The 16,116-nt window shown below is 43.3% G+C and overlaps 1 protein-coding gene and 1 long non-coding RNA gene across 3 annotated transcripts in view; one reads left to right on the forward strand and one right to left on the reverse strand.

The window, feature by feature from the left end:
- The window catches only part of LOC147659648 (interferon-induced protein with tetratricopeptide repeats 5-like), a 31,216-nt gene extending 21,128 nt beyond the window's left edge, over positions 1 to 10,088 (forward strand). For both annotated transcript variants that reach the window (XM_086951578.1, XM_086951577.1), the window contains one exon: positions 7,003 to 10,088. In XM_086951578.1, coding sequence (XP_086807704.1) covers positions 7,007 to 8,308 — 1,302 coding nt within the window. In that variant the 5' untranslated portion in view covers positions 7,003 to 7,006 and the 3' untranslated portion in view covers positions 8,309 to 10,088. The remainder of the gene's footprint in view (positions 1 to 7,002) is intronic.
- On the reverse strand, positions 7,201 to 11,880 carry LOC147659649 (uncharacterized). The gene is made up of 2 exons (XR_015307194.1): positions 11,655 to 11,880; positions 7,201 to 10,726 (listed from the first exon to the last, which is right to left on the reverse strand). It is a non-coding gene; the product is annotated as an uncharacterized LOC147659649 (long non-coding RNA).
- Positions 11,881 to 16,116: the final 4,236 nt, after the last annotated feature.

Genomic DNA, 16,116 nt, shown 5'->3' on the forward strand with positions numbered 1-16,116 from the left:
GCTTGTATATCTGCCCCTTAATTTTATCTCCGGGACCATACATTGGATTTTGTTATTTTCTACTTCTATTATTGGGTGTTTGATTTGTATTGTGTGTTGTGTCCTACTTATTTAATATATTGGTGTTTTTAAATGCTTTACACTCCTGTTTTCTAAGTTAAGGGTGCTTGCTCATTGCCAGCTACCAAAGGTTGAACCAGGGGATAATTTATTGAGCCCTTGAATGGACGTTATATCGTGATTTTGGCCTTATTGCTAGTGATAGGTCCCTACCAACTTCTACTAGCATATCATTTTCCCACACCTACTATATTTGGTGTGCAAGCAATTGTTTCAATATGCGATGGAACTTTAGTGTTCCAACTTGGAGACCATTGGGGTGGCTGCTGTCTGTATAAGCTTAGCACCCATTTAAACTTGTAAAATGATGTCTGCTGTTACAAATTTTCTGCATACACCTGTGCTAGGTGTTCAGCACTAATTCTTCTTGGTGTCAAAAACTGTGTATTGCGAAATATTTCAGTCTACCAGTGACACTCTGGTCTGACCTTTCAAATGTTTGAACTCTGGATGTATTTCCGGGAATTGGCTGCCACAGACTAAATGATATCTGAATAGGTGTGTGTGAAACCTGACTACCATGCCAGACACACTGTGAAGATTTTTTCTTTAACTCTTTTCTCTAACCTGTGCTGCTCTACCCAGCTCCTCTTCATTGCTTTATGTTGTTTTATTGGCTTTTGTAGAGGACATTCTCTACAACATTGAAGTGGTTTAGGTTTTTTACGTGTCTCACTCTTTTCAGACCTTCTCTTGCCCTGCCACTTTCCCAGTGACCATTACTTTCTCAATATCCCAACCTCATCTCCATCTCCATTGCTTGAGCCCCTCATTAAGCCTCTGCCTGAGCCTTCTTCTGGCTAAACATTTAGCTCTACCTATTTCATCTGTGCCACCCATTTGCCCTCCCCATCCCTATTCTCGGACTGTGCTCTCTCCAAAAAGCCTCCAAATTCCCCATTATTTTCTACTGCCCTATTGGTCTTCTTTCCTGACTTACTGGACAATTGCTCTATCCTTCTCTGCATGCATATATATATGTATGTATGTATGTAGGTATGTATGTGTAACAGCAACAGACACATGAACCAACTCCTGGCCATCAGACCTGGGACCCAGACCCACACCCACTCTCTCCAACCACACCAGAAACCTTTGAATCATCATTGGCATGAAAGCTTACCATGAAATCACAGATCAACGCCATCTCCTCTGCCTGCTTCCTCACTTTGTGCATGCTATGTGACATCTTCAAGTGGCTACTTTTACATACAGGACACACCAAGGCCTCATCTGCAGCCGACTGTGACAATGCCCTCTAGGTAGGAATCACCGCACACCTCCTACAGAGACTTCAGACCATACAGAACGCCTCAGCCAGATTAATCCTTGGCCTTACCCGAAGAACCCACATTACACCCCACCTAGGAAAACTCCAGTGGCTCCCTGTACAGTAGAGATGCCAATTCAAGCTGCCAACACACGCACACAAGGCTCTACACAACCAAGGACCTGCCTACATTAACAACCACCTGAACTTCCACCAACCATTGCAAAGACTACCCTCCGCCTCCCTTTCACTCGCCCATACTCCTCGTATCTACTGAAGCAGAAGTGGAGGACTCTCCTTCTCCCACATAGCAGCAAAGATCTGGAACAGCCTCCCATACACCTCCGGACCATCACCTCCCTTCCAGAATTCCCAATGGCCCTCCACACCCGGCTGTTCGAATAAGCCTCTGGAACCTGCAAGCACCTGGATACGCTGTTGGGTGATTAGCTGGGCTTTATAAATTCTGATTGATTGATTGATTGATTGATTGATTGATTGAATGTGCATTTGAAAATGCGAACTTGGCTAAAAGGGAACCGAATGGTGCTTTATGAGTCGAAGGTAATGGCACAGTCCACAAGTTATTGAAAGGGCTGGTGGGTTCTTAGAGCAGAAGTGGATTGGTACTGCATTGTGATGTAGTGTTCTTTAAAAAGGAGTGTCTTCTTCTCTTTTTGAAGTTGGTGAAGAGTTTGATAGTCTTGATGTATACAGTATTTTCTTTGCAGATTGTGGGTGAAGAAATGAAGAATGTCTGATTTTCTTGTGCACACTTTTTCGGCTCCAGTCGGATGGTCTATTGGCAGAGGGCATGCATGAACCACCAGAGATTGTGAGTTTGTTAGTAAGATAAGCGGGGTGCTGGTCATGATGGATGTGAGTTTGTCAGTAAGATAAGCGGGGTGCTAGTCATGATAGATTTGTAGATGCTAATGGTGTGGGCCATCAGGTTAACAAGTGGAATTCCATTGGAGTGGGAGATACTTGATGAGACATGCTGCTGAGTCCAGGATTCCCCACAAAGGCCCAATGAGGATTCTCGGAGATTGAGGAGTCCAATGTCCACCACACCAAGAAGCTTGAGAAGGAAGGAAGTAATGAAAGAACTTTCTGGCAGGAACAGTTTTCCTTTTTTGAATAGTAAGGCGAGTCCTGGCTGTCTAGCATTTTCTCCTGATTTTTCCTTGAGGGTGAAGTCATTGTTCACGTTTCTGATCTAGGTTTGAATTAGTTGTTGCTTTTTGTTCTTGACAAATAATAGAAATTCTATTTTGGTGATGTTAAACTTCAAGTTAAAGCTGGCATTTTAGCCCTGGATGAAATACAAGCAGTTCCTGAGGTGCTGAATGTCTGGAGGGAGGGGACTTTTCAGTGGAGTTGTGTGGCATTGGCATGTTTCTAAATGTTAATCCTTTTATCAGTGAATAGAGTTTAAGGGGCTGCATGTTAAGGTTTAAGAATATGAGGGGAGAGATGAATACTGGGGAGACTAAGCAGGTAACAGGGAGGCTCCTGGACCAATAGCTATACATGTGAATATGATGGTGTTGGTTTCATAGTTGGAGGTGAACCACTGACGTACGTTGACAGTGAATCACTTTTGAGACTTCAGGGCAAGGAAGTTGGTGGGCTGGAGGAAGGTGTGAAAAGTGGCTGAGACACTGAGCAATTTCAGTGGGCAGAGCTTATATTTCTCTGACCGCTATGAAAGGTTTCTGATATGTAACATAACTGGCTTTGTGCTGCAACTTTATCTGGAGCACAATTGGTGGCTGTGTAGAAGGTTGGGTGGTGTTGATATAATCATGGAGTTGAAGATAGACTGCTTGTGCAATGATCAGGCCATAAGCTGGCAAGGTCTTCATGGTATAGTGTATATTTCTTTAGAAGAAGGAGTGTCTGGTATGTCTGGAGAGCCAGGAAGATGCCATGTGTGCAGAAGGCATTGCCAATTGTGATTAGGGGCGAGAGAGCTTCTCCAGAGAGGACTTCGATGAAGGATGAGGATAAGACATCGTCTTCATACTAATTCTCAGACATCTCCTCCCAGACTTCTTTTCACCATTCTTCTTTTCCAAACATTAGAATCAACCCTCTTCAGCACCTTTTACTTATTCTTCTACTATACAATTCCTGTCCTGCCTCAATTTTTATTCTCTCCTACTCCACCAAACCTGTCAAATTAGTTGTGCCCTACTTCACCCTTCATCTCACAGGTTACCCTCCTCCCTCCACAGCATTTATTCCTACTAACCCTAGGATTTTCTCGCCTGCTTAGCTAATGCTAAATCTTTGTGTTGATTGAACTGTCGTAGCACCAAGGAACCTCCACACTTCTATCCTGACCCAACGTAAAGCAAAACTGTCAGGAAATTGGAACAGTTGAGGAAGAGACATATGACCGGCTCTGTGACAGTGGAAGATGGAGGTTTTATGTCTCAGTGGCAGTGGAGGATACAGGACTGTTGTGGCTGCATTGAACTGTAAATGAGCCAAACAACTTTTGCTATGGCCTGCATCGAGGTTAAACACATTCTGCTGCATTCTACACATAGATGAAAACCTTTTTCTGTGTCCTGACCCAACAAAAGCACCTTCTTTTATCTATTTACTATGGCCTTTCGTTTACCTTTGTGGCACGCTGGTGATATCTGCTCCATGTCATCTCTCTATATGCAATGGAGGCTGTCTGAGTTGTAGGGAAACAGAAAGTTGATATTGGTCTCTGACTAATCACTCTAATTGCAATCTCAGCACAAACACCATGGCTGAGATGGAGGTACATAGGGGGAGGAAATGTGGAATTGTGTCTGAAGTAATTTGGCTGCTACATGGTCACTTCTAATTCCTTTATTCTGAAGTTTGAGTTGATCCCAATTAGGGTAGAAACTTTCAAGGATGGGATCGGATGTATGCAAATTAGTATTAATCATGCTTCAGTAGGAACAGTCCCATTCAAACTGCTATCCCATGTCCATTCTGAACAACGATTCAGAAAAGGGGGTGGTGATGACACTCTGTTCATCACCACCCCCTTTTGTAAATCGATTTTGGCCACTATAGGTGTGGCAGGGTATACTCAGACATGAGTCCCTTTCTCACTGCTCCATCAGGATTCAAGCAAGCCGGGCCGAAGACGGCTGAAATGCCAGAAACCGGTCCCCGGTAGCTTGTCTCCTTTCTGGTAAAGAATTGGCTTGGTAGTTTAGTCTGCCCTGTTCCCATGATGCACTGGGCCAGGGACAGACTGATTTGCATATAGCCAGGTTCTGAGCTGGGATGGGGCAGTGAGATAAATAACGGTGATGGATCAAGCCCTGATCTTTGGACTGGGTAAGAGTGGTCTGCTCAATTCAGACACTCTGTTCATCACCACCCCCTTTTGTAAATCCATTCTGAACAACAGCACAAGCAACATTACACCTATTTTGACCTAGCTGCACCTCGTCAGCGAGTTATAGTTTGAGTCTAGTGGCACAAGGGGCATAGGTCCCGCATCCTGGCATAGCTTTAGCGCTTAGTGTCTAACACTGAATAAAACAGTGATGGTGGAATGCTTGCAAATATCCATTGCAAGTCACTCGGGCCGCATTCCAGTCCATCATTCTCCACCCACTATGCCACACCAGACTGTAGGAAGATGACCAAGACTGCTTACGGTCATGAGGGGTCTCACGTCTTTACTCACCTTTATGAGAGGTGTCTTTTGAAGGTAAAATGTTGAAAGCTAATCAGTGTCCCTGTGGGAAGCAAAATCAGGACCAAAATACTAATAGGTGTTCAGAACGGTGATAAGGTAAAAATTGCATGAGTGTATACGCATTTTTTACTGAGCAAGAACCATCTTCATTAAACATGAGTTATTTGGCATTCATGTGGCTTGTCAGGAATCAAACTTTAACAAAAAAGTGAAATTTGTGATTAGAATTTCTGTCATACCATGTGTACAAATAGGGCTGTGGAAATATGCTGTTTCTTTGGTAGTGGCTGAGCATCTTTAAAAGATGTCTAACCCATGGGACACTATTATGTATAAACCATGTAATAGCATGCTCTGTGTAACCTAATTTTTCAATTTTTCCCCTTTCAAGTAAAGTATTATTCATATAAGCTCCTCGTGGGAAGTCCCAAAGCAATTAAATGTCCTCCATCAACTCCTGTTCTTTGCCTGCAATCTGCTTAAAGATAAAGCCTTAAATAAAGAAAAGAAGCAGGTATGCCTGCAACTATTATTTCCCCTCATCATCACACCCTTGACTCCAGCCCATAATTGTTTCACAAAGAATTACCACCTTATAACTTAATTTTAAAACCCTCAATAGAGATCAATAGTTCTTACCTATGTGACTGGTGATGATCAAGGGCTAGGCAGGGGAGGATAAAAAGATGTATGAGGTTTCATGATCCTTCAAGAGACCTAGGGCATCATTAGCCACCCGCCATCCTGATGGAAAACGGGACCACCCGCCATATGTGCGGCGGTCCCGTGGGGGAGATTAGGATGCGCCCACCACACTGGTGGGCGCATCATGGATTTTTAACCTTGCGGTGGGCGGTGCTGTAAGCAGCACCAGCCGCAATGTAAAACATGCATGTCGTGCATTTGCATGCACTACGTGACCATAGGTACCTCCCATGTGCGCCCCCTTTGTGAACTCTGCATGCTAAGGAAAGGCTGCTCTCCGCCTGCACACTAATATGGATGGCGGTGTCTAGCAGACACCGCCACCATATTAAACCCCTTTCCACTCGGTCAATAAGTCGACTGGACGGAAATGTGGCGGACGGTCTTTCCGTCCGCCTAGTATAGCGGGGGAAATGGGTGGCTGGCGAGGTAGGATGTAGGGCGGATTGCCACTGCCATGCTGGCGGTGGCGATCCACTCTACATCCTAATGGACCCCTTAGTGTGAAGTCACTTCCTTCCAGAAGTAGCTGCTTTTTATGTGCACAGAATATAAATTCCATTTTATTTATTCATTCTTTTTATATTTGAAGAATTGCCAAACACAGATTATGTGAACAAATTGTGTTTTGGTCACTGTGTTTGGGAAGTTATGTAGTGAAAGGCACTGGCTGGGCCAAATGTTTTGCTTTCCTGTAGAGGGAAACCTCCAAACACCCCTAGATAGTATTGAGTTTCCTTGATGTTTTGCAATATTCCATGAATGTTCTATTATTACTGCCTGGATACGCATTGATTTGTTGATCACTTTATTTGTGTAGGTGTGAAGTAGAATGCACAACTAGTCTCAAATGTTTCTTTCTTTTAACATTTTCTTAGACAGAGGCACCCCAGATTTCCTCAACTTCCAATTCACTTTAACTCATACCCCTCACTAGCTCCATACAATTGTGTCAGGTATTTGCCCCCCCCCCATCTGTTTCAAAGTTCACCACCTGTCATAGCCCCAAGCAACTGAACCAAGCCTTCTTCTCAAAACCCACTGTCATACACACAATCACTTACACATACTTGAAGGCAAAAATAATGCTTCTCACAGGTTGTGGAAAAGAAATGAAGCACTGCAAAGCTGACAAGTTCTGCTGATTGTTCTCAAGAAGTGAGGGATGTATAACATGTTCTCCCTGACCCTCTTTTCTTTGCAGTACCATGCCTTTAAAGGAGCGACTAGAGGAGCTTCAGTGTCACTTCACCTGGAGTCTTGAGGAGGAGCAGGACAAAATTAATATAGGGCACGTGAAACAAGCTCTCAACCTCAGACTTCAATACACGCCTTACAACAACCGTTCCGCCTTTTACGCTCTGCAGGCCTATATACACCAGCGGGAAGGAAGATACCAGGAGGCCCTTGAAAGTCTTAAGACAGCTGAAGAGCTTTTGGAAGAAGTTCAACAAGCCAACTCGATCGGATATAAGTTGGTCATCTATGGTAACTATGCCTGGATTTACTATCACTTGTGCAACTATGAGATGGTAGAGCAATACCTCGACAAGTCTGACACAATCAGTCAGTTCCTTTCTCAGTCTTCTCAATCTACAGCAACTATTCCTGAGATAAGAGGAATCATTGGTTGGTCCCTAATGGCGATTGGTTTTCGATACGGAGAGCGGGCAGCAAGCTGTTTCCAGGCAGCATTGTCAGAAAACCCCAAAAATATGGAATTCTGTGCTGGGCTGGCTATAGCACGTTATGCAGTGGCCACACGCTACGGTGCAGGCAGAGAACTGAAAGAAGAAGCAATTTCCAAACTTCAGGAAGTCATCCACCAAGAGCCAATCAATTATGAGTGTAAGGCCTACCTGGCTATACTGCTTAAGCATTTAGACTTTGGTCAAGCACAAGAACTTGCAGAAGATGTGGTGCAGAACAGTCGGGATCCTGAGGTCCTGAGGAATGTGGCACACGTCTTTCTGCCAAAAAACATTCTAAGATACCGTGACATTCTAGAGCAGGCCATTTCCATCAATGAAGATTATAACATTCTCCATAGAGACCTGGGCTATTTCTACCAGAAACTACTAATGAAGAAGAAACATGCACACATTTTGCCATCACAAAATGTTATAGCAGCAGGGATCCAGGCTTACAAACGTGCCATTGAATTGGATCCACTTTGTGTCTATGCAAAAATTGACTTAGCAGAAATGTATGGAGCTAATAACCAAGAGGCCTACCAGCAAGAGATATATGATAATCTAGAGAGGGAGCTCCCTATTGCCAGTGAGAAATGTCAACAAGCTTTTTATGTCAGCGTCGGGAAATTTCTACTCTATAAGAAACATTTGCTAAATGATGCAGTTACAATATTTGTAAAGGGCTTCGAAATATCTAGAGAAACAAAGAGCGCAATTCAATGTAAATATGAGCTGTCACAGATAGTTAGTCTGTTTGAGGAAGATGGCAGAACAGAAGAGGCCAGGGAGCTCTCACAACTTCTCCAACGGATCTAAAAGGGAAGAGATATTTTGTAGAAACAACAAAGTACAGAAGATGCGGTCATTAGAGTTAATTATGGCCACATTAGATCAGAGTTCATTCTTCCACGATAAGAAAACCAAAACCATGGATAAATAGAGCAGAACAAATGTTTTCTGAAATACTAGACCAATGAGAACAGGCCTGATTGAGAAGGTGATCTAGTGTGATCTAATAGCACAGTGCCCAATACACACTGTATTTGTGCACCTACGTTGTACTTTGGTGCGCTAACAGGTTAATTTATGAGTGCAAATCCTCATTACAGGTCCACAGTATGTGATTTCACACAAATAAATAGATGTGTTAATGCAGAAAATTGCCAGAAAGCCAGTGTGCTAGAATTTCTTTGTGAACAAATCCATTTACAGGGGCTTGTTGGTGGACAAGTATTTAAGAACACACCTGGTGAACATCCACTAAGGTATGGGTGTCTGCTATTCACAACCATTTTACAACTGCTCTACTGGTAGCTTCCCATTCTGAATATTGAGGACAGAAATGAATAGGTTTTCTGGGTGGAAAGGGGAGTGAACATGCCAAAATTGGCAGGGGTGTTCAAGAAATCCTATCTCATCTCCACAGGAAAAATATTTTGCCGGTGGGAGAAACAAATAAATAAATAAAACTGACATATTCAGAATAATGTGTTTTTATGTGAAAAGGTTTGCCCTTGTGAAAACTTGCCCAAATCTGTGTGTCTTTTGCTTTCTCGCCCTAAGTGTGCCGGCCATGCCCAGACGTGAGACCCAGGCTCACTGTGCCACTGTATTCAAGCTATCCTGGCTGTTGAGGGGTAACACCCTGAAACTGGTTCTAGGATGCTTGTTTCCGATCCACAGCGGGTCTGTCTTGGCAGTTTGGGCTAGCCTGTTTCCATGAGGGACAGGGTCAAGACTGGTTTGCATATGGCCAGGTCTAAACTGGGGTGGTATGGTGAGCAAAAGAATGATGGATTTAACCCAGATCTGTTGACTAGGGTTAAATCTTTTGATTTGTTCTGCATTCCTTCCATCAATTGTGTGTCTTCTGCAAATCTGTGACAGTCACAGATTACCATAAGTACTCTTGGAATTCTTTGAAAACTGTCAATAATGTCAGAAATGCAATCCCTATATCAACTTAATCCAATCTGAGTACATTTCCAGGTTATTTTATAAATGGGACTCCCAGCTACAACATAAAATATACAGAAAATATAAAATATTTAAAATATTAATGGGTTGAATGAGGAAGATACCAATATATTACATTGAAAAATATGCCGCACAAATTACATTATTATACAAATTAATTCACTCTGAATTTCTGAGGACAAAAATGTTCTAAGATGACAATGGAAGTTTTAAAACTCAACATCAATGAGAGGATGTATCTGATTGTTGTGTGATTTGTAATTCTATATATACACAATGTTTAGTACAGTGCTCTGATGGGTTTAGCATTAAGGATGTCAAATAGCATTACCTAAATTATATTAAAAGTTTAAGTTAATGTGTCTGCTATTTAGACATACAATTAAACAAATGCCACATAAATCAGTTAATCCAAAAATGAAGCATGTTAGAATAACCCCTTTGATGCTCATGACGAGCTCAGCTCGTCATGAGGCACGGTTGAGCTGTGCTGATGACGAGCTCAGCTCGTCATGAACAATGGGAATGCAGAATAGTTAGCATATGAGGAGAATTGCTGCAGCAGCGATGGTGTTAATAAACTAAAAACCTTTTAACTCTTAAAGTTATTTATGAAAAATGATTAAAAATAAACAGAGCAAACACAAGGAGACGATGGAAGGAGTGCTAACATTTTTCAGACACTCACCCCCAGTCACAGATCTGGGTTGAATCCATCATATTTCTCTAGCTCACTTCACCATCCCAGTGCCGATCCAGCTATATGCAAATCAGTCTTGACCTGGGACCTCATGGGAACAGTCCAGCCCGAACTGCCAAGCCAGGTCTTCCCTGGTTCGGAAACAAGCTTCCTGGGACCTGTTTCAGGGTAATACCTCTCATCAGCCAGGCTAGATTGAATCCAGTGGCAAAGTGAACAAGGTACCCACGTCTGGGCATACCATGTCAACTTAAGGCAAACAAAGCAAACAGAAGTAGATGATGGACATAGTGCTGAAACTTTTCAGACACTCTCCCCCAGTCACATATCTGGGTTGAATCCATCATTGTTCTTTAGCTCACTTCGCCACCCCAGTTTAGACCCAGCTATATGCAAATTAGTTTTGACCCTGTTGCTCATGGGAACACTCCAGCCCGAATTGCGAAGTCAGGTCTTCCCTGGATCTGAAACAAGCATCCTGGGGCTGGCTTCAGGGTAAAACTCCTCATCAGCCCCGAAATTGGTCCTAGGATGCTTGTTTCCAGTCCAGGGAGGACCTGGATTTGCAGTTCGGGCTGGACTGTTCCCATATGGCGCAGGGTCAAGACTCATCTGCATATGGCTGGGCTCAAACTGGAATGGCATGGGGAGCAAATACATGATGGATTTAGGCCCTGATCTCTGTATTGGAGTGAATGTATGACATTGTTTTGCATTCTGTCCATCAATTGTTCTGTTTGGATTTGTCGTCCCGAGTAGGAACAGCATGCTCAAAAGTGGGTCTCGTGCTCTCCATGCCACTTGATTCAAGCTATCCTGGCTGATGAGGGCGAAACCCCGAAACCGGTCCTAGTATGCTTGTTTCCAGTCCAGAGATGACCTGGCCTGGTAGTTCAGGGTGGACTGTTGCCATTTTGGCACAGGGTCAATCTGATATGCAAATGGCTGGAACGGCATGGGGACCAAAAATAAATAATGGATTGGTTTAGGCCCACGTCTATGTTCTCGAGTGAATTTATGACATCGTTCTTCATTCTGTTCATCAATTGTTCTTTTTGTGTTTGTCGCCCCGAGTAGGACGTGTATACCCAGATGTGGGCCACTGGACCCAAGCTATCATGGCTGATCGATGATGCTTGTTTTCAGTCCAGGGAAGACCTGGCCTGGTAATTCGGGGTGGACTGTTCCCATTGGGCGCAGGGTCAAGACTGATTTGCATATGGCTGGCTCAAACAGGAATGGCATGGGGAGCAGAAAAACGATAGACTGATTCAGGTCCAGATCTCTGTTCTGAAGTGAATGTATGACATTGTTCTGCATTCTGTTCATAAATTGTTCTTTTTGCATTTGTCGCCCAGAGTAGGGCGGGTATGCCCAGATGTGGGTCCCGTAATCGCCATGCCGCTGGATTCAAGCTATCCTGGCTGATGAGGGGTGAAACCCCAAAACCTGTCCTAGGATGCTTGTTTCCAGTCCAGGGAGGACATGGCGTGGCAGTTCGGGCTGGACTGTTCTCATTGGGCACATGGGTCAAGCCTGATTTGCATATGGCTGGCCTCAAACTGGAATGGCATATGGAGCAAAAAAACGATGGATTTAGGACCGGGGCTCTGTACTGGGGTGAACTGCATTCCGTCCATCGATTATTCGTTTTGCTTTAAAAAAAATATAAATGAACAGAAGCATGTAGACATTTCCAGATTTAGCAATACTATAGTCTACTTATTTCAAAGCATGTCAAAGAAGCAAATGTTCTCTGTTACTCTCCTGCTTGAATGTTTTGTTTTTCCTTAGTAGAGAGTACTGTAATCCTGCTGGGCGCCCAGATTGTCTATTAGAAGAACCTCACCAAGGGAGAAGAAGAGGGGGCAAAAAATACATATACACAATGCATATATACAATTACACAATTTAATTAAAAAAACTTGCAGTAGATCTTTATTTTTTTCCTCTTAGGAAATTAACCTACGAACAAAAATACATCCGAAACCACAAGACAACGGATGTTGTTGAACGGGTGATGTGCTGAATAAGTATGTCCAATTTATTTTCATAACCCCATGCATAGAAGACCACTCTCTCTACACACACACCCTCTTATACACTCATGACTATCACTTATTCCTGACCCAACATAGAATTACAATCACCATACAAACACAACGCGAAAACACTCTTGCACTGGTGGTGGACATAATATAGTTGTCACAAATGGGATGCACACAAAATGCAGACTCACACCCAAGCTCCCACCCTGCACACACATAACCTCAGACCTCAAAGTGCTCCACTGGCTCCCCGTCCACAAACATAATCTCTTCATGCTGCTCACTCACAGTTAGTAAGTCTCACACAATCTAGGTCTCTCAACCTTAACAGCCTCACCAATTTCCAATCCCTGACCACAAGCCTATGTGCGGCTAGTCTTCTACTCACTGACATACTCTGTATCCACAGATCCAGAGCTGATGTCTACACCTTCTTGTCACTCACACCCAAACAATAGCATCAGAGCCAGCTCCCCACTCCCTGGATTGCGCGAGAAACTGAAGACAGGGCTCTTTACCTTGACCTCAGACTTGCCCAGCGCATTGCCCTCCCATCTAATGCCTGGTACTCTCTTCAGTGATTTGGTGTGCAAGCTATTGTCTGATTATGCTAAGGAACTTTAGTGTAGTAGGTGTAACTGCTTTCCGTGTAAGCTTAGAACCCATTAAAATGTATTTGTGCTCTTACAGCTTCACATTCTCTGTGAAAACCTGTGTTAGATGCGCACCATTCATTTCTCTTGGTACCCAAAAATGTATATGTTTGTATCAATTCACCAGTGACACAATATTGTAACACATCAAATGTTTGGGCTCTGAAGGTATTATTGGGCTTTGGCTACCCCAGATTAGAAGATATCTGAATAGGTAAGTGAAACCTGACTATCATTCCAGTCACACTGTGAAGATATTGTCCAGCTTTCTTCTCTAGGGCGTCCTAGCTGTTTGTTTCCCTCTTTGCTCCTAATTTTTTCCCATACCATGTGAGTGTTTGCTGTTCAATTTTTCTTAGGTAAATATGACCCCAATTTGTGTGAGAGTATTTCTGACTAGCCCTTTCAGTTACTCTGATTTTTATTCGAGGTTGGTAAATCCTGTCTTGACACCCTTTACACAAATTGTGTTTTTGCTGCGCAGTCTAACAGTGAATAAGTCTACATTCTTAGAATGGACAAAAACTGTTTGGCCTTTACGGACGAACAGATTGCTGCTATTTTGGCGGGTCCATCGCTGCTTGAAGGTAATCCCCTAACAGGTAGTAATACAATAAGAGAAGAATGGGAGAAATTGAGTAACTTAAAGAAAAAACACATAAGGATTGCCCTACATGGGGCTCTTATGTCTGAGTACTATCGAGCAGGAGCCTCCCCAGCTAGCTTAATAGTGAGGATTGAACCTCGTATTTTCCTGGATGACAAACAGTTCCGCCTTGACTGGAGCTATATTGCAAATAAATGTACCAGAGATTGGTTGATTCTGATAATTAGTACAGCCCAGAGGCTTAGTGAGGAGGTGCTCAAAGAGATCATTGAGCTTGAGGAGACCATTAGTCGTGATAGTAGCTTTACCGACACAAAAGAACATCTGCAGAAAATTAAGGAAGATCTAGATGAATACAAACAGTATATGGTGACCCAGAAAATCAGAGGGTTACAGCAAAATTTACAGCGCTATACACACGAATGGGCGTTTCCCTATGTAAATGATTCACACTATCAACCTGCCCAAGAACAACAACAACATTTTGAAGGGGCAAGAAGAGGAAGAGGAGCCAGGCAACAACATCAGAGGCGGACACCATCAAACTAGACGTTTGATAACACATCCAGTGAGGAAGAGCCCGAACCTGGACCAAGTACTAGTAGAGTGAGATTCAACCAATCGGAGTCCTCCAATTCAGATCTAAGTGCATTATTGCAGAATTTTTTAGAACAGGGACAAGCTACAAACAAGGGACCGGCCAACAGGGAAGAGGGACGCGACGAGGCAACTGACCTCCACCCCAATGGCAAACATTCTCCCCGCGACAGACACGGAGCAGAGGGAGGAGACCAGTCTGAAAAGTATTGTGGTCAATTTATCGGATCATCAATTGACCATGAATGAAGAAAGAGTACTCAACAAAGGGTTGGGTTTTGTGTCGACACCTTCCCATGATGCTTTTAAGTGCCGAATCGAATTTCATGAGACCGTGAGGAAAATAAAGCTGAATACATTTTTTGCTAAACAACCTTCTGAGGAGAATAAAGGGTTTAATACTAACTTGAGGAAACCTTCCACGTTTTGCCCACCAACTGGGGCGGTTGGCCCCGAGGTGGCTGTATTCGAGGCTAAAGTCTTTAAAAGAAACCGGGAAGATTGAAAACAACAACAACAAAAACAATGGATTTAAGAACATGGCCAAAGGAGAATGGGAAGATGTGAAGTCTCTTCAGAATAATAACAGCATCACAATAAAGAGCGCCGATAAAGGCGGTGCAGTGGTCATATTAAACACCTGTGACTATGAAGCTGAAGTCCATTGTTTACTAAATGTGAGAGCTAATTACCAACCCTTGAGGAAAGATCCCACTCCGGAATTAATGACAACTATAACGGAATTGGTTGGTAATGCTAAAGAGAAGAAATGGATCAGTGCGAAGGAGGCGGAGTTCTTTATTAATAACAACCCTAGGACTCCGACCTCCTATATTCGTCCAAAAATACATAAGCCAGCCGGGCCTCCGCCGGGCCGGATGATTGTATCTGGCATCCAATCTTTATTGGAACCGTTATCTCAGTTCGCTGACTACTATCTTCGCGAATCTGTGATAACACAGAAATCTTTTGTCAAGGACACAATGGACATTTTAAATGTCCTAAGTGAAATGACATTCGATCCCGAGACTTATTCATGTATTCCTCAAGATGCCGCGCTGGTGGCAGCAGCGCGAGCATTGGCCACGAAGCTAGTGCAACATTGCCACCGCAACAGACACACTTTCACGTGGGTTGTCCTGGAGAGAGTGACAGGGGATGCCCAGACAAATTAGAGATGTTTAATTACAAAAGAAGCTAGATGGATATTCCAGGAAAAGAGTGAACAGAAAGGACTCAACGAACTCCTTGAGTGGAATAAGCTACGCTAGAGATGTTCTTTTGCGAAGGTAGCTACTGACTGCTGTGTACTTGCAGGCCCGTAAACATCATTCCAGCTACATGCTCTAATAACCACCTAATTCAGCAACAGAAAATATAGGTCCACAGCAGGCCTTATAATAGTGTCGCACATGTAGTGGTGGAAAGTGGGGTACTAAGTGTGTAATATCAATGAAGTTTATACAGCACACACAAGTTCAACATAACCATATTATGGGGCATATTATCAAGGGGGTTTATCTCCGCTTTTTTGGCTTTAAAAGCCAAGAAAGCGGAGATAAAATTATCTCCCTATTACCTAGCTGCCGCTAACACCAGTTAGCGACAGCTAGTAGGAGATAGCGACCATCTTGGGCCCCACTTTGCATGTCAGTGATATTTATCACTAATGAGATGCAAAGTGGGCGTGTCAAGATGTTAGAGACTGAAAACAGTCGCTAACATCGCTATCTCCTATTACCAACTTTTGGAGATATTCGCGCTAAGCGGGAATATCTCCAAAAGCTAACACCTGCCCTGAGCAGTTCTTAGCCATGTTATCCAATGGGAGGTGGATAACATGGCTAAGAGCATTAGCTCGCTAATGCATGAATATCGCTGACTTTTCAGCGATATTCATGATTTGCGGCGATTTTTACCGCATTTGCGTTAAACCTTGGTAATATCAAGGTTTATTTGCGGTAAAACTCGCCGCAGCGCTGCGATAAATTTTTGTCTCTAACCAAGCAATAGCGATAATTATCGCTATTGCTTGGTAATAT

Source organism: Lissotriton vulgaris, unplaced genomic scaffold, assembly GCF_964263255.1.
Source record: "Lissotriton vulgaris unplaced genomic scaffold, aLisVul1.2 SCAFFOLD_1035, whole genome shotgun sequence".
Lineage (NCBI taxonomy): Eukaryota > Metazoa > Chordata > Amphibia > Caudata > Salamandridae > Lissotriton > Lissotriton vulgaris.